The sequence below is a fragment of the Mytilus californianus genome, unplaced genomic scaffold (assembly GCF_021869535.1).
Source record: "Mytilus californianus isolate M0D057914Y unplaced genomic scaffold, xbMytCali1.0.p SCAF_4, whole genome shotgun sequence".
Classification (NCBI taxonomy): domain Eukaryota; kingdom Metazoa; phylum Mollusca; class Bivalvia; order Mytilida; family Mytilidae; genus Mytilus; species Mytilus californianus.
The window spans coordinates 43259752-43278487 of NW_026262690.1; the positions used below are offsets into that span (position 1 = coordinate 43259752).

The 18736-nt window shown below is 31.2% G+C and overlaps 1 protein-coding gene across 8 annotated transcripts in view; it reads right to left on the minus strand.

The window, feature by feature from the left end:
- Positions 1-18102, minus strand: part of LOC127698326 (uncharacterized) — a 61986-nt gene extending 43884 nt beyond the window's left edge. For all 8 annotated transcript variants that reach the window (XM_052201729.1, XM_052201726.1, XM_052201731.1 and 5 more), the window contains exons 1-10: positions 17628-18102; positions 15723-15808; positions 14880-15120; positions 13064-13192; positions 11970-12076; positions 10450-10542; positions 9631-9681; positions 8941-9068; positions 7499-7596; positions 378-493 (exon numbers count right to left, since the gene is read on the minus strand). In XM_052201729.1, coding sequence (XP_052057689.1) covers positions 378-493; positions 7499-7596; positions 8941-9068; positions 9631-9681; positions 10450-10542; positions 11970-12076; positions 13064-13192; positions 14880-15120; positions 15723-15808; positions 17628-17938 — 1360 coding nt within the window. In that variant the 5' untranslated portion in view covers positions 17939-18102. The remainder of the gene's footprint in view (positions 1-377; positions 494-7498; positions 7597-8940; positions 9069-9630; positions 9682-10449; positions 10543-11969; positions 12077-13063; positions 13193-14879; positions 15121-15722; positions 15809-17627) is intronic.
- Positions 18103-18736: the final 634 nt, after the last annotated feature.

The following is an 18736-nucleotide window of genomic DNA, read 5'->3' on the forward strand; positions in this document are numbered from 1 at the left end:
GTAGTTTTTAATGTGGATATCTTTGGCATTGGTAAACCATGAATTAAAGTCTGCAACATATTTCACATTTCCTGTTGGCTTGTATGCAGAATTTGTAATAACTATAAAATCAAGTATCTGTGAGAATAAAATTTTTCCTTATTCCACAAAAATGAATGATTCAAAAATTATTTTTTTTATACAATGTTTTCCCCCAATACATGCATATTGTTTTATTCAATTCATCAATTCAGTATTAAAGTATATAATACATTTTTACGTACAAAAGCAAATAGATATAAATTTTGAAAAGTAATTACAACATTTATCTTCTTCCTGATTTTATGAATGAAATGTTTATCTTGATAAATTGTTAGTAATATTACACAGAAACTTACTGTTTTCAAATTGTTGTATATCTGGTGGTTTTTCTAAATCTATCTGAGGAAGTGTTGTATACTGCATCTTTAATTCATATGTACTGCCATCAGTATTCTCTATGGTTGTATTTACACTGAAATCGTAACAATAAAATATTTGTGTATCAATTTCTATTTACTACAATGTAAGATAATATTAACTGAGTCATTTAGTTAAAATTGTTTTCGTTGTCAAAGAATTACTCATTTACCAGTCTTATGCATTAAATTAAATGTACATGTAAGCTATTCACACTTTATTTCACATAACTGTAAGCTGGGTATTTGGCAGATCACCGCATCTATATTTCAATCCATTTAAATACATTAGCTATGGATTTTTCAATCAAATTAAATTACTTTCAATATGAAAGACAAGAGTGCACATGCTGAAATGTCTCGCCTCCTTTACTAACCATTGATTTTATGTTGATAGTCCTAAATATAAAGCTTTACTACAAGTAACACATAAGGTCAGATAAACAAAACGAGAAATACATGTTCACCTTACAATCATTCAATAAACCAAACATAGTTGACCTATTGCTTATAGTTTCTAAGAAACAGTCTTAACCAAGAAAACTTAACATTGACCAATGAACCATGAAAATGAGGTCAAGGTCAGATGAACCATGCCAGACAGACATGTACACCTTACAATAAATTTATGCATTAAATATAGTTGACCTATTGCTTATAGTATCTAAGAAACAAACTTAATCATGAAAACTGAACATTGACCAATGAACCATGAAAATGAGGTCAAGGTCAGATGATACCTGCCAGACAGACATATACACCTTACAATCCTTCCATACAACAAATATAGTTAATCTATTGCTTATAGTTGAAGAAAAACAGACCAAAACACAATAAAATGCTCCGCAGGGCGCAGCTTGATACGACCGCAGAGGTCGAACCCTGAACAGTTGGGGCAAGTATGGACACAACATTCAAGCTTGATACAGCTTTGCATTTGGATTGTGATTAAATATTTGACACAGCATAGGTTTCTGACACAGAATGAATGTGGTCTAAGAGGTGTAATACCACCAAATCATAGTACGTCACATCCGGTTGCATACGAAAATAGGTCGAAAAAAAATATTCCCTTGAATTTGACAGTTGTAGATAATTGATCCTACATTTCATTGCAGTAAAACATTTCTGGGTCATAAACATATATCTTGGGTATTTCAAAGCACCATTTTTTTTTATTTGGGGTTTCTATAGAATATTTTGGAAACTTGAGGTTACATGGTTACTAAAGCTTGTACACAGGTTAAAAAAGGGGGAAAATTTGATTGGTTAACTTCCAGTGATGGTTATTTTCTTATATGCAATGAAATGTTATGTGAAATTTTTTCTATAGTACTGGACAGGATCAAACTTTACTCATGCCAAGTATTTCTTTATTTGAAACAAAGATAAATTCTGCACAATTTTTTGAAAAGTGCAAATTTAACAAAGACTAATAGGGGAAAATCAATGGTGGTATTACACCTAATAATGGGAAGCTGTACATGCACCTTTGACCTTGTGAGTACTCTCATGTGTTAAAATTTCTTGCTATTTAAGTGAAATATTACTAATAATGAAATATTCTGAGTGGATTGAGTCTCCAAAACACATTTTATGAGAAAATGTCCTTGAAATAGGACTTTACCATGAATATTAGTTGACAGAATAAGCCATACTTAGAGTTTTGGGGAGCTTTTTCTCCTTTTTTCTTATATTCTGCTATACTAGAAAATTTTTCCTAAGAAATACTTTAATAAATATATAGTTTTAAGTAAAGGAAATTATTTTTAAAGCAGTAACAACAAATTATTCACCAAAAGAGAAGCTTTTTATGTCCCTCTCTGGAATGCGGTGTAAATTTAAGTTTTACGTAAGGACTTATGGAAACCTCCTTGGAGACAGTAAACTTTTATACGGATTGTTCATTTAGCTTGAATACTTCAATTAATCATTTATTATAACATTTCTATCATAAATGAGTGAAAGTTACCCCAAAATTTTTATTTATTGGCCTATAAAGTAGAAATTTTGAGGAAATGAGAGGTATAAATGGACCAAAAGAGACATTATAAAGAAGACAAAGAGGTCCATTAGTAGTATTTATCATCCTAAAGTCATCTTTTGTATCATATTCAACTGTTTGTAGGCAGATGAGATAAATATTTGATCATTTATTGGTCCACACTATATTCTATCATGATGCGGCTTGGTTTGGATTTTTCGAAGAAATTTAGCTCGAATCGCTGTAGATGTCGTCTTACATTATACTAGATTTTTCTCAAACTATTGAACTGATTATGACAAAACTTGACAGGAATGCTTGAAATAACCAGTATTACAAAGGAAAAAAGTCACATTCAGTTAATTTAACAAAAAAGTCTTCTTTAGGTGTAATACCACCAAATCATAGTACGTCACATCCGGTTGCATACGAAAATAGGTCGAAAAAAAAATATTCCCTTGAATTTGACAGTTGTAGATAATTGATCCTACATTTCATTGCAGTAAAACATTTCTGGGTCATAAACATATATCTTGGGTATTTCAAAGTACCATTTTTTTTTTATTTGGGGTTTCTATAGAATATTTTGGAAACTTGAGGTTACATGGTTACTAAAGCTTGTACACAGGTTAAAAAAGGGGGAAAATTTGATTGGTTAACTTCCAGTGATGGTTATTTTCTTATATGCAATGAAATGTTATGTGAAATTTTATCTATAGTACTGGACAGGATCAAACTTTACTCATGCCAAGTATTTCTTTATTTGAAACAAAGATAAATTCTGCACAATTTTTTGAAAAGTGCAAATTTAACAAAGACTAATAGGGGAAAATCAATGGTGGTATTACACCTAAGAACTTAAAAATTTTAAATTGGACATTCACCTATTATGGTCCAATATCCAAAATCTAAATACATGGTTAGATTCAGCATATCAAAGAACCCCAAGAATTCAATTTTTGATGAAATCAAACAAAGTTTAATTTTGGACCCTTTTTACCTCAATGTGAACAAAGTTGATAACGGGGCCAAAAATCAAAAATCTAAGTACATGGTTAGATTCAGCATATCAAGGAACCCCATATATTCAATTTTTGTTGAAATCAAACAAAGTTTAATTTTGGACCCCGATTTGGACCAACTTGAAAACTGGGCCCATAATCAAAAATCTAAATACATGTTTAGATTCAGCATATCAAAGAACCCTAAGAATTCAATTTTTGTTAAAATCAAACTAAGTTTAATTTTGGACCCTTTGGACCTTAATGTAGACCAATTTGAAAACGGAACCAAAAATTAAGAATCTAAATTCACGGTTAGATTCGGCATATTAAAGAACCCCAATAATTCAATTTTTGATGAAATCAAACAAAGTTTAATTTTGGACCCTTTTGACCTCAATGTGGACCAATTTAAAAACGGGGCCCAAAATCCAAAAACTAAATACACGGTTAGATTCAGCATAGTAAAGAACCCCATTGAAATTGGTCAAGAAATAAGCAATTTATACGAAGTATCTTCTTTTGCACAATAATGTGCAATTAAATATTTCTTGCTATTGCGCAATACTGTACAATTGACAATTTCTTGCTATTGCGCAATATTGTGCTATTGGATATTTCTTGCTATTGCGCAATACTGTGCAATTGAAGATTTCTTGCTATTGCACAATACTGTGCAATTGAAGATTTCTTGCTATTGTGCAATACTGTGCAATTGAAAATTTCTTGCTATTGCACAATACTTATTATATAATAATTTACACATCCTGTTTGGTGTGTATCTCCTACCATATCATTATTATTTGCTTTTAAATATAAATCAGAAATAACCAACTTAAAATGGAAAATTTTAAAAGAAAAAAAAAGGAAAAAAAGAAAAAATAAACTGCTTCGCTGAGCGCAGCTGGATACGCCCGCAGAGGTCCAACCCTGAACAGTTGGGGCAAAAATGGACACAATATTCAAACTTGATACAGGTCTGAATTTGGATTGTAATTAAATATTTGACATATTACAGGTTTCTGAATAAATGTAGTCAAAGAACTTGAAATTGGTTATATGAATTGAATTTATATTCAATTAAAGATTTCTTGCTGTTGTGCAATACACTGTGCTGTTGCGCAATACTTAGTAAATCTGTTGTCAGACTATAAACAAATAAAGTTCAATTAATTCTCAATGTCATATTAGAAAATTATGAAAATCAAAAGGAGCTTACATCAATAAATATAAACAATTCACCAAAGTTTCATGGGAATTGCTGACAGCATTTTTGAGTTATTGTCAGAAAACTGGAAAATCCCCCTTTTTTAATGAATAAAACCCCATAACTCAGAAATGTAAAATGTAAAATTTATAAAATTCTAAAGGGAGCTTACATCAATAGATATAAACAATTCACCAAATTTTCATAAAAACTGCTGAAAGCATTTTTGAGTATTTGTCCGAAAACTGGAAAATCCCCCTTTTTTTTTAATAAAACCCTGCAACTCGGAAACGTAAAATCTAAAATTTATAAAAATCGAAAGGGAGCTCATGTCAATAGATATAAACAATTCACCACAATTTTTTTGCAAGTTGGTGAAAGTATTCTTGAGTTATTGTCCGAAAATTGGAAAATCCCCCTTTTTTTAATGAATAAAACCCCATAACTCTGAAACATAAAATCTAAAATTTATAAAAAACGAAAGGGAGCTCACGTCAATAGATATAAACAATTCACCAAAGTTTTATGCAAATTGGTTAAAGCATTTTTGAGTTAATGTCCGACATGTTGACGACGGACGGACAGACGGACGGACAGACAGAGGTATACCATAATACGTCCCATAAACGGGCGTATAAAAAGGAACCCCCCCCCCAAATTTTTTGAACCCCCTTATGATTCATCACCCCCAAACTCAATCCCAGCCTTCCCTTTGTGGTATGGTACCTTGCAGTACAATTTCAGAGAGATCCATAAACTTGAACACAAGTTATTGTCTGGAAACTAGAAAAATGTGTTTTTTGGTCCCTTTTTGGCCCCAAATTCCTAAACGTTTAGGGCAATTACCCCCAAACTCAAACCCAGCTTTCCCTTTGTGATATGGAACCTTGTAGTACAATTTCAGAAAGAATCATACACTTACACACAAGTTATTGTCATGAAACTAGAAAAATGCTTGTTTTTTGCCTCTTTCTGGCCCCTAATTCCTAAAATATTGAGGCAATTACCCCCATCATCAATCCCAGCCTTCCCTTTGTGGTATGGTACCTTGCAGTACAATTTCAGAGAGATCCATACACTTGAACACAAGTTATTGTCTGGAAACTAGAAAAATGTGTTTTTTGGCCCCTTTTTGGCCCCCAATTCCTAAACGTTTAGGCAATTACCCCCAAACTCAATTCCAGCTTTCCCTTTGTGATATGGAACCTTGTAGTACAATTTCAGAAAGATCCATACACTTACACACAAGTTATTGTCATGAAACTAGAAAAATGCTTGTTTTTTGCCCCTTTTTTGGCCCCTAATTCCTAAAATTTTGAGGCAATTACCCCCAAAATCAATCCCAGCATTCCTTTTGTGATATGGAACCTTGTGGTACAATGTCACAGAGATCCATACACTAACACACAAGTTATGTCTGGAAGTTACAAAAATGCTTATTTTTGGCCCCTTTTTGGCCCCTAATTCCTTTACTGTTGGTACCATAACCCCCAAAATCAATCCCAACCTTTCTTTTGAGGTATTGAACCTTGTGGTAAAATTTCATAGAGATCCATTCACTTAAACTAAAGTTAGAGTGCGAAAACCAATGTGTCTTCGGACGACGCCGGACGACGCCAACGTCATACCAATATACGACCACAAAAATTTTTTTGCGGTCGTATAAAAACTAAACACTGAGAAATGACTTGTGAAAATGGGGTCAAGGTCAAATAAAACCTGCGAGACTGACATGTACATCATAAAATATTTCCATACACCAAATATAGTTGACCTATTGCATATAGTATTAGAAAAAAAGACCAAAACTCAAAAACTTAACTTTGACCACTGAACCATGAAAATGAGGTCAAGGGCAGATGACACCTACCAGTTGGACAGTTCACCTTACAATCATTCCATATACCAAATATAGTAGACCTACTGCTTATAGTATCTGATATATGGACTTGACCCACAACTTAACCTTGTTCACTGATCCATTAAATGAGGTCAAGGTCAAATGAAAATTGTCTGACAGGCATGAGGACCTTGCAAGGTACGCACATAATAAATATAGTTATCCTATTACTCATAATAAGAAAGAAATTATCATTACAAAAAATGTTGACTTTTTTTCAAGTAGTCATTGAACCATGAAAATGAGGTCAAGGACAATGGACATATGACAGACGGAAACTTCATAACATAAGGCATCTATATACAAAGTATGAAGCATCCAGGTCTTCTACTTTCTAAAATATAAAGCTTTTAAGAAGTTAGCTAACGTTGCCGCCGCTGCCACTGCCTGATCGCTATCCCTATGTCGAGCTTTCTGCGACAAAAGTCGCAGGCTCGACAAAAACTACCCCCCAAAAAAATATTTTGACTTCATCAGGAAATAACTAAAGAATGAAATGGCAATGAAAAAGTCTTAACTTGCTCATTCAGATTTCCACATGATCAATGTGATCTAGTGTGTGCAAGAATACATTATTACACTCATAATGGCAATCAGTGATGGCATAAAGGCATAAAGGCAGAAACTGCTGTACAAAATATCTATATTCAAACTTTTGAAATATAAAGCTTTATTCAAGTTTTTCAATCATTTAATGTCACTGTCTGATTACAATGAATATGCTGTACCTTTAGCTATTTAAGTCACAGGAAAATAATAAATCATAACAAATGCCTGCAATGTTGAGTACTGGGTAAAAGTTTCCTTTCAGGGACTTCACTAGCAGTGGTATAGACCCAGTTATAATTAATCAAAGTAAAATACATATACATCTAAAGCATCTTCTCCTCTCATTCAGCATTTCTGATTTAATTTTTAACTCTTTGGAGCCAAAAAATTGGTAAGTTAAGATGTAATATATGTACTTACTTTTGTTGTAGATTAAATGGTAAGGAAGACAACTCTATTACATGTTGTTGTAGTGTGACATTACTCAACAGTCTGTGACATTTACTTTTTAATGTTATCTGAAAAATAAAATTTTCATTTTCAAAATAAATAAATATTCAGTGGATAAAAAACATTCAGTTTTAAAGGAAAAACATTCTATACATACTTAAACTTTTACATTGCAATAAAGACTAACAAAGTAGAGAAATGAAAATTTCATTACTTTATTAAAATATGTCCAACCAGGCCAAAAATGTCCATCAAAACACATACAGATAACCTATACATATACATGTATGCTTATTACTCCTAAAAGTAATAACAATATATTTTTTGTGACTATAGTGATGTCATTGACATCTTTATGTGGAACCAAGGGTCCGGAAACGGTCATATATGCCAGTCATGTCCTAAGATGAAACTATTTGTCCTAAACGAGTAATTGGGATTTAGGACAAATTTTATTTTTTTAAAGAAGTAATTTCGGTCATTTCATTGACTCAATGTTTGAAATCGGATTTCTTAATCGCCATTTTGCACTGTCTTGTGTAAGTTGTGATCACTTGTTTTTGTTTATAATCCCTTTCCTGTAATAAAACTGCCACTCCAGTAGTTTGATAATCTTGAGGGCCCTCCTAATATCTATATCAATGCCTCCGGGAAACATTGGCTAATGATCGCTAATCACTTTTTACATGTGGTTTTAATTCACACCTGACAGCGATCACAAGCTAAGAATAATATCTTAACAAAAATTGAAATTCCCTGACAAGTGTATTCATTATTTAATTACTTTTCAGCAAAGACAATCATCAAATCTGATTTAAAAATTAAACCTAAATTTACGGAGAAAAAAGTATTTTTTCATGTGCTTATTTTACTATATAATACGCATGCGTGAAATTGTCTTCAGCAAATTTAATATTTAATCGAAAAATGCAAATTGATTTCATGCTAAATTAAACGAGTGCAACTATTGTCTGTTACATTCAAACACTATTAAAGGTAATAAAATAAAAAAAAACATAAAAAGCCTGTCAATTTGATAAACAAAACAAATCCCGGAAATGAATCCGGAATTATTCGTACTTTAACTTTATCGCAAACTTCCGGTTTTAACTTTTGTCAAATCGAAAGAAACATAAGCAATGTCTGAGAGATTTACCATTTTGAGTCATTAAAATCATTTCAATTTTAAACTATTGCCTTCCCTAAACTGTTCTTCATGGTAATGGTAAGACATTTACTTAGTAAATGCAATGAAACAGCAATACAAGTTCGTTGATGCTAGGAATCTAGTCAAGACTCAAGTTGACATCGACAAATTATTTGGAAAGGGGCACCAACTTTTCAATCATCTCAAAATGACCGAAATTGTGTGGAAAAATTTCCGGATCCTTGTGTGGAACATTATATCGTACCTTTTCTTTTTTGAGATCATAAACAAAGAATGAACAGATATCATCCCAGTCATTGATGGCCAACTCATCATGTGTTGTACGTTTCTGTTCTCCAAGTCTTAATGTAGAGTAACGCACATCTTCAGTATCTACAATTTAAAAAAAAACTTGGTCAGTTTTGGTTTCTTATTTCATTTACGTCTAATGCCTATATATAGTTAAATACAAAATGACCTCAATCTATTCTCTTTTTTTTTTACATGATAAAAATAGTGTTCACTTGAAGCTATGAGCAGATTACATATCTGTACAGATCACTTAAACCTATGAATACCATAATAAAGGTTCAAGTCTGGATTCTGTCATTCTATATAAGGAAATGCCTGTACCAAGTCAGGAATATGATAGTTGTTTTCCATTCGTTTGATGTGTTTGAGCTTTTGATTTTGCCATTTGATAAAGGACTTACAATTTTGAATTTTCCTTGAGGTTCAGTATTTTTGTTATTTTACTTTTTTTATGAAATAAATGACAAAAATCCAAAGTGCAATTAAATCTATCTATTTGTGATAGACCTTGTCAATACACATGGAAATTGTCTAGATACACTATATTACACATTAATGATTAATTTTAAAAATCAATAACTTCACATTAATATTCTTATCACTATAAATTGTTGTTTATATTACGTAATAAATACTAAAATACCTCCATTCTTTATTGGATTCCCTACAATATGTATCGTCAGAACTCCTTGTGCTGTAAGCCAAAAAATCAAAAATCATATATTTTACTTCATACTGAATTGATTGGATAAACATTATGTACAGCCTGAATAGTTTGTGTGTTCACAATTTTTAATTTGAATTAAACTTTTTGAAGACTCTTCTTAGTTGTTTAAATGTTCGGATGATACAACTTGGTTAAGCTGACTTCATCTTACATTGACCTAAGTTCCACTTTAGCAAATTGGATTTCAAAAAATGTCAATTTTATAAATAGCTCTAGGTAATATTGAAATATAATTGACCACATGCAAAAAAAGTGTTAACAGAAAAATTATTAATCTTGAAAATGACACACAGATGTCCTTTCATTGTAGATGACTTTGGGTTGCTGTCTTGTTGATGTTTACCCAACATCACCTTTTATTCATACCGATAATTCCTATATTCATTAAAATTGCATAATAATATTGATTAGGTAAATAATTAAAATAATTACAGAATTTGAAAATAAATTAGGGCACCCTTTACTTTGTCAAGAAAAAACATGTAAGAAATGTGAACAAATTTTGTAAAAGAGACTTGTTCTCTTATTATTGCTTGTTGCTCTCCATAATCAGTGCTCTGGTCTGGCAATGTATATTTTGGAGAAAAATAACACAGATAATACATACTCCAATTTGGTAGACATATTATGGTGCAAAAGACCATTGCTAAAATATATAAGCTTTGTTGGTAATATTAGAATGGTTAACCAATTCATTTGTTTCTGTTAAGTTTCAACTATAAAATGACCATATACCTAATTTCTGTGCTTTGATTCCCCCTGGTTTCTTTAACTGTACAGCACCGACTCTAGATATAGGAATGTTTATCTGTCCAGGATCTACCATGGCTGAAACGACAATTTAATGTAATTAGATATTAGAAGATGTGGTATGAGTGCCAATGAGACAACTCTCCATCCAAGTCACAATTTGTAAAAGTAAACCATTATAGGTCAAAGTACGGCCTTCAACACGGAGCCTTGGCTCACACCGAACAGCAAGCTATAAAGGGCCCCAAAAATGACTAGTGTAAAACCATTCAAACAGAAAAACCAACGGTCTAATCTTTATAAAAAACGAGAAACGAAAAACACTAAGGAACCACATCAACAAACAACAACCACTGAACATCAGGTTATTAACTTGTTTGTCATTGTTTAAACAGTTGTCCTTATACAGCTATAATTAAAACAAAAGAAGAGGTATTGAAGGCTTCAAAGCGAATACAATAAGTTATGCTAAAGGGGCATTAGCTACAAATTATAAAAAAAATTAAAATATGATTTTTTTTTTGGTTCAATCATTAATGAAAGTGAAATAGTTAAATAACAATTGGCTTTTAGCAGCCAGTTTGGTTCAATTTTTTCAAAATCAGCTAAGAAACATTGCTGATGTATTATTAACTTGCAAGTGAATAATTCGACCTCATTGAATCCGTATTCATGTGACCTTCAATTTAACCCCTTGGCAGGAGATGTGTTACGCATAAACAAGGCGTGTTCAGCTATTAAAAGGAAAAGAATGTCAACATTGAAAGTGAAACAAGGCTAAACTATTTGGTTGACTGATTCGATCCACAAAAACTCATTCTTATACAGGTAAAAACATTGATTAACATTTGTTTTAACCTTTAATATGAAATCAAACAGACCTAGAAAAATCCAATTGCATGTGTTCACTATCTATATATATTTATGTTTATATCAGATTATATGACCGTCGGTAGTCTTCGGAGGTCACCACGATGGTTAATTAGATGGTTCCTAGACTAAAATACTCTTGAAATGCTGATACATATTATCGAGTACATGCATCGTAAATTATTCATTTTAGAATTTTTATAATTTGGATATACGTTTTAGTATGTTTTAAATCAAATATGAGAATTTGAGTCAAATCAATGAACATAAATTTGACAGCTAATGCCCGTTTAATCTTGCCTTTTTCTACAAGTAATTACTTAAAGGGATATTTTCTTTAAATATTCTTCAAGAACTTTATATTTTAATGAAATCTACAAATACTTGTACAATACTTAACGTACTGTGGATTCATTTTTATTCCTGTGATACCAATTTTTATGGATTTCATTGGGTACAGGTGAATCACGAAATTAAATGTTCAACAATTTATGAATTTTCAAGTCTTATATGCAGAAGATGGCAAACCAAGAAAATATCCAAGAAAATGCAAGTTTTACTCAATTCACAAAAATTTGTACTAAAAAAATTAATTTAATCCACAGTATATCATGAATAGAAGATAGCAGTGTTACCTTTAGCCAATCCATCCATCACCTGATCATATATCCAATTCTTTAACAATGGTAACTCTGTAAGGTTCACTGCTTTCAGAACATTCAGATTGAACTGTACCTCAGGTCTATACAAAGATAAATGGCAAAATGAATACACAACTGGTAAACAAATTAATATTTCTAGTCTGAGTCAAATTTTTCTTCAATCATTATATAAATAATAAAAAACATTTCAAATTTTTTGCTTCAAACTTTTATCATAAAAAATTTGTAAGGGGTTCGGCAGAACCCTGTGTCTCACATGTGATTGCTGCTGTCAGTGTAAAAGTGTAAAGTTGACTTAAAAAGTGAGTCCATTTATGAGTAAACACAGAATTTTAAAAAACTTTTTCTTTAGATACTATTTCATGGTCTTGAAGATTAGCTTCTGTCAAAGTTTCATAACATCCATAAAGGTTTACAAATTTATCATGTCAAAAAAATGTAATCCAAGACTGTCTGTAAATTTTAACTGTAAAAAACTAAGTCCATCTATCAGAAAAATACTGAAAATGAAAAAATATATTTTAAATAAATATTTTCAAAATTTTGCTCTGGATACTGTATTTTAATCATAAATTTCCATGATGGTTTGACCAAGTTATTGACGTTAAAAAAACTTTAACCACAGACTGAACCTAAATGTTGATGCCGCCGACGCTGGAATCTAGGATCGCTATGTCTCGATTTCATGACATAAATGTTGCAGGCTCAACAAAAAGACTCAGCCAAAGTTTCTTTAGATTCTTAAAAGGATTGACAAAGTTATTGATGTCTAAGAAATGTTAACTCCAGACTGTATCTAAATTTTAACTTTCAACAAAAATTAAGTCCATTTACATGTATCAGTAAAATTCAGGAAATTGGGGGTGAAAAATATTTTCTAAATTTTGCACTGGATACTGTCTTTAGATCATGAAAATACTGTTAAAGTTAACTAGAGTTATTTTTAGATGGATAGATAAACAGAAATACACTGATATTGTATACAATATGTTCTCTCGCTGACTGTATATAACAAAAACACTAGTGGCTAAAACATATTACCAATAATAAATAATGTTTATACTTACTTATCAATGAATGACAAACTGGCTTTTGATATGTGAGGGAATGGAATGTCTTTTGACATGTGTAAAACAATCTGTAGAATTCCAGACATTCTCAGTTGTTCGACTGCTATTTTAAATCCTAAACTGGCCCTGTAAACAAATATTTCTAAATACTATAACCCATTCAGTTGAGAATTATAGTAGCCAACTACAAACAAAATTACCAGTGTTCTCACTAAGGAGAGTCTGTGACTCCTGGACTCATGAAAATCTGTATGAACATATCATTTTTCAAAACTGGTGAGTCCAAAGATGCATCAAGATTGTAAAATGTTGAGTCAACTGAGCGCATATGTCATCATTTTATAACTAAAATCTAAAAAAATCTAAATTGAATGTCATTTTCCTAGTTCTATTTGGTTTTGTGGATTGAAATAATACATTATATAGCAATACAATTTCATATTCTCACTGTTGGACTCGTCATGGCCAAAAATGACTAATCCTTGGACTTGCCTTCAAAAAATTCTTAAAACTTGAAAAAAAATTATCATTTAAGGGCAATAACTCCTTTAAGGAGTTACTGACCACTTCCTAATTTTAATCTATTTGTGGATCTTATCTTTTGCTTATCATTATTTGCTGTTTGTCAAAAATTTCTCTCTATCAAGTAAAGTTTATGCCATAAATGCAATAAGTGGAAAAAATAAGGAAATGACTGCAGATGTAAACTGTACTGTCTTGTTAGTAAATTATGTAATTCTGATTATTTTTACAATCTAAAGTTTCAAAATAATAGCTGTCTGACTATTTCAGACATTCAGACTTCTTTGTAGATCTTATTAGCTGTTTATTTTCGCAGTCAACAGTTTTTGTCAAAAATGCAAAAATGGGTGAAAACTGTCATTAAAGGGTAATAACTCCTGAAAGACATTGACTGATGATTTTGTCCTTATCAATTTATATGTAGATCTTGTCTTGCTGATAATTTTTGCCATTTTACAGCCTTTCTATAAAAGCATGCAAAGCAAACCTTTGATCGACTTGCTTGCTATGTTTGCTTGGATGTTAGTAAACAAAAGGGTAGGCAGAGTTTCAGTCTGTTTAATATATACTGGTATTTGATTGGACAATAAAAATTGACATACAATGTGAAACTTAACATTTAAATGAAGTTAATGTTTATTGTCCAATCAAATTCCAGTATATAGTAAACAGACTGAAATAGACTACCTACCTGTTGTTTACAAACATCCAAACAAACATAGCAAGCAAGTTGATCAAAGGTTTGCTTTGCATGCTTTTATAGAAAAGCTGTAAGTTAATCTATTTATTGTAGTTTTCTTGATTATAGACAAAAATGTGAAAGTCTTATGCACCATTAGTTAAAAATAGACAGTAGGTAGATATTATCATAGTGAACATTTTTGTCACATCATGTCTTCTCTATCGATAAAGATTGTAAGATTTTAAATGATCACTTGTATGTTCTATTTTTAAACATGGTGGCCATGTTTGTTTGTAGGTGGGATCATCAAAAATCTTTTTTAAACTAGATGATCTAAGCCTCTAAGGATGATTGCAACTGACTTTTGCTCCAAATTGCCCAGTAGTCTGAGACGAGAAGATTTTTGTAAACGTTAACAAAGGATGCCACCTGATGAAAACAGCTCACACTGGCCCTTTGGTCCAGGTGATCTAAAAACTGTATATTATGAAATTGTACAAACTTCTAGATAATTCGTATTCAACCCCAGAAACTAACAATTATCAAAATTGGTACACTATGAAACTCCAGTATAATATTCATTTAAAAATTTAGATAAACTATTTCTACCTTCCTTGACCCACTCTAGCAGCAAATACCATCTGGAACTGGTCCAATAGATTTTGAGTATCAACTTCACATACAAGTTGATATGATGACACTCTGTCAAGTCCTGTAGGTGGTGTGTTAATATTAACCCATGAAACTGGTTTTCTGCCTCCTGGCACTCCATCCATGTACTCAAAGGTACGGACATATTTTATGGAGGGAGTGTGGTCACCAAAAGTAAAGACTTCTAAATTAAGTTTATCTATAAATAAAATAATTAAAAAATTTAGAAAACTCAATATTAGAAATAATAGTGAGGTGAAAATTATCTCCCTTGTATAGCAATAAAGATTAAGATGGATGTATGAATGATTGTTCAACATCCAGCAGATAAAGATTATGTTTTCATATTTCACTACACAATTCATGTTTTTTTTTTTGTAATAATATAATAACAGATATTGATATGTTTGTTAAATTTTTTTGTTTTGAACAGACAAAAATGATTACGGGGTACATTCATTTATATACATGATATATACAGTAACTTAAATTTTAAAATCTTAATTTATTGCAATTACATTTACTTTTCTCTTAATTGAATAGTTCTATTTTTTCGAAGGACTGCCAGATATTTAATTCACTCACACAAGGATTTATACAGTACTATTAGCACTATATAAATCCTTGAAAATAAGAATATTTATAAAAGAGAAAATTGAATAAATTTGGTCTATACTCATGTTTATAGTGAAAAACACTACCATACTAATACTTTGAAATACAATGACAAACAAACATTCAGAAACTTTATAATTCAATAACAAAGATATAATAGAATAATATGAAGTAAATTGATGCTACCTAAATAAGAAGGTTTTATTGCATATAATCTGTCTTCAAGTCTCTTCTTCACTACTTCTTCAATAGTATCAGCATTAAACACCCACCTGAAAGTAAAATGTTTATAATGATCATATATACATGTATGTAACATTCAAATACATGTATGAAACTCTAAGACTGCAGCAAAATAAATTTATATCTATAAAACTAGATAATTTAAGAACCTGTTGATATAAGGACATATATCGGTACAGATAAAATTTGTATTTAGAAACAGAGAACTGCAACATCATGGGGAGGGTGGTAGTTAGGCAAGGGACTTTAAAAATCTTGAAATTAGGGTTTAAAACATAGGAAAAACCGGGCATGTAAACAGTCTAGCAAAGGTGAAACATCCAATGAACCCTCAGGCAGAACACAGTAACAAGGCAAATATCAATGGCAGATCCAAGGTGGTCAAGTATACATGTAGGTGCAATAATGATATATTTCTCATACATTAGTACTTTTACGGTTTAACATCCCTTGGCATATATACATTCAGATGTTTTTACACAAATCAAATGATTAAGGCTATTAGCTAGTGATCACAGGTCTTTAATTAGTATATCAATATGAATAAACATATAAACGTTGGAATAATTAACCTTTATTGCTTGTATGTGTTTTATAATATATGTATTTGCTGCTATTCTAGGCTTGATTTTGTTATGTAGTTATATATCAGTCGGTTAAAGAACTAATGTTCTTATGATGTTATTGCCAATTGTATAAGAAAACCTTACTCTAAATTTATATTATTTTCATTAACTTTAAGTTACATGTGAGCTTTTTAAGTCAGGTCTATTATATATGCAATGTATAATGCATAACATAGAAAATTATTTCTATATATACATGTATAAGCTCTTTTAACTGATTTAGATAAAAAAAAAAAACATAACATAATCAATCATAGAATAGTAACAAAATGAACAAATACATGTACATATAAAACATATTCATGTATATGTACATGTACCAGACACATTAATCATCATTAATAATATACATGTATGAAGTTTCTGCGGTTTTTTTCATTTCTCATTTTTATATTTTATCAATCAAGCAATTTTTTCCTTCAGTATTGTTATTTTGTATTTGTTTAATTGTTTGTTTATTATGATAATCTCATGTTGCCCCTTGTGAGCCCATTAGTTTTGAATAAAGTATCTTCTATTTGAGTAATACACCTTATCGCTATTTATTCCAATATTCGGATAGTTATGAAATTACACAACTTTTGCATGACCTCACAATCCAGTTGAAGCTTTCTGGGGCCCTGTTTAAACAATGTATTGTGCATAAAACTTGTCAAAGAGACAGGTTTAAACCACCATAAAACACTTCAAACAAAGCACTTTTATGACTTTAATTATAATTGTGTTTCAAAAAATTGGATTTAATCTATCAAAATTTTTAAGTGTTCACTTTCTAAACCTTTTTCTTCTTTCAGCTCATTACTAATGACCTTTTTTTTGTGACACTTGACCTGGGAAGTTGTCCAACTGGTTTTTTTCCGGATAGGACTAAATAGCGGTAAGATGTATATAAACAGGACAAAGCATGCAGAACATAATTATACTGTAAATTCAGAAATTATTGCGTGCATTTATTATTGCGATTTTGTCATTTTAGAATTAAATGCGATTTAAATTTTTATGATTTTGAGAAAAATCCTGTTTAGTTCATATAAAATATTTCAAAATGCGAGTTTAAATTATTGAGTTTACAACTCTGTCGCATTTGTCGCAATAATAAAAACCTCACAATAATTTCTGAATTTACAGTATACTAATACAAACTGTCTCTGGTATGCTAGTATAAATTTAGGATTCCATACGCGTTAAAAAATAGCTTAATATTCTATTAGATATTCCTTACCATCTATTTATAATAAAGTTGAGCCATTCTGCTGTTTCACTCTGTCTCAGTGCTCTCTTTCTGTGAATTCTTAGTTCCTCTTGGTACATTCTGTTTTGCACAATATTCGTTAGTTTGGTCTTCCATAATACAAACAACCCACTGATCAACAAAAATACCCACAAAAATGAACACTGGTAATGTCCAATGGCCCAAGATGCAGAAACAACAAAACAAACGAGTATATAAACACCTAGAAGTTTTGATAGAGTTGTGTCCCTTGACTCAGTGTTTACAATCTCCGATTCACGATTTTTGTTTTTTCGTCGCATATTTGTTAGCTAAAGATTTTCAAAGCTTCGTTAATTTACAAATACTTGACCACCAGTGACTTGTCGTTTATTTCATGCACTACCACCAGTAAACTTTTTTCATGATTGCATCCTTTGCTTTAGAACTTCAACTTTTCTCCAGTAACGTCCTTCACCTTCGATATACGTTTCTACCTGTAATCGTACAGGTGAGAAATATGTAAAAAATGTAAGGACGGTGAAATAAAACTTTTCAAACATAAAAATGACACACCAGGAGAGAAATTAAGTCATTTGTCATCAACTTCTATTACGGATAATTGAACTTTTCAGTCAGCGGAACATAACTCTTTGGAACAACTTATAATTACATACCCATACCGGCGATAGGCAATCCTATAGGATATCTATCCTATAGGATATCTCTAGTGGTATACTCAATAAGTTTGATTCCCAAGAGAAATCAAAATATTGGTAAAATAGCAGATTATAGACGGCCGGACGGGCTGAGATATTTTTCAAAGTTTATTAATCACCACAGGCGCCTGGCATGGCATAGTCCCAGCAGGCTCTTGGTGGGGAATGGGCCCACCTTTTTCTAATTTTTTTGTTAGTTATTTTTTCTTTTATAGTAACCTTTTTACTGTGCTTGATACCAGAGACATATTGTACTATATGTCTCTGTTGATACTATGTGTAGCAACAATATTTCATTTTAAAGGAAAATCTATAAATTGGTTTAAGGGATTCGAAGATTTTAAGCATAAGCGGATCCAGGGCCCGGTCCCCTTTCTGTGGGAAAAATTATATTCATACATA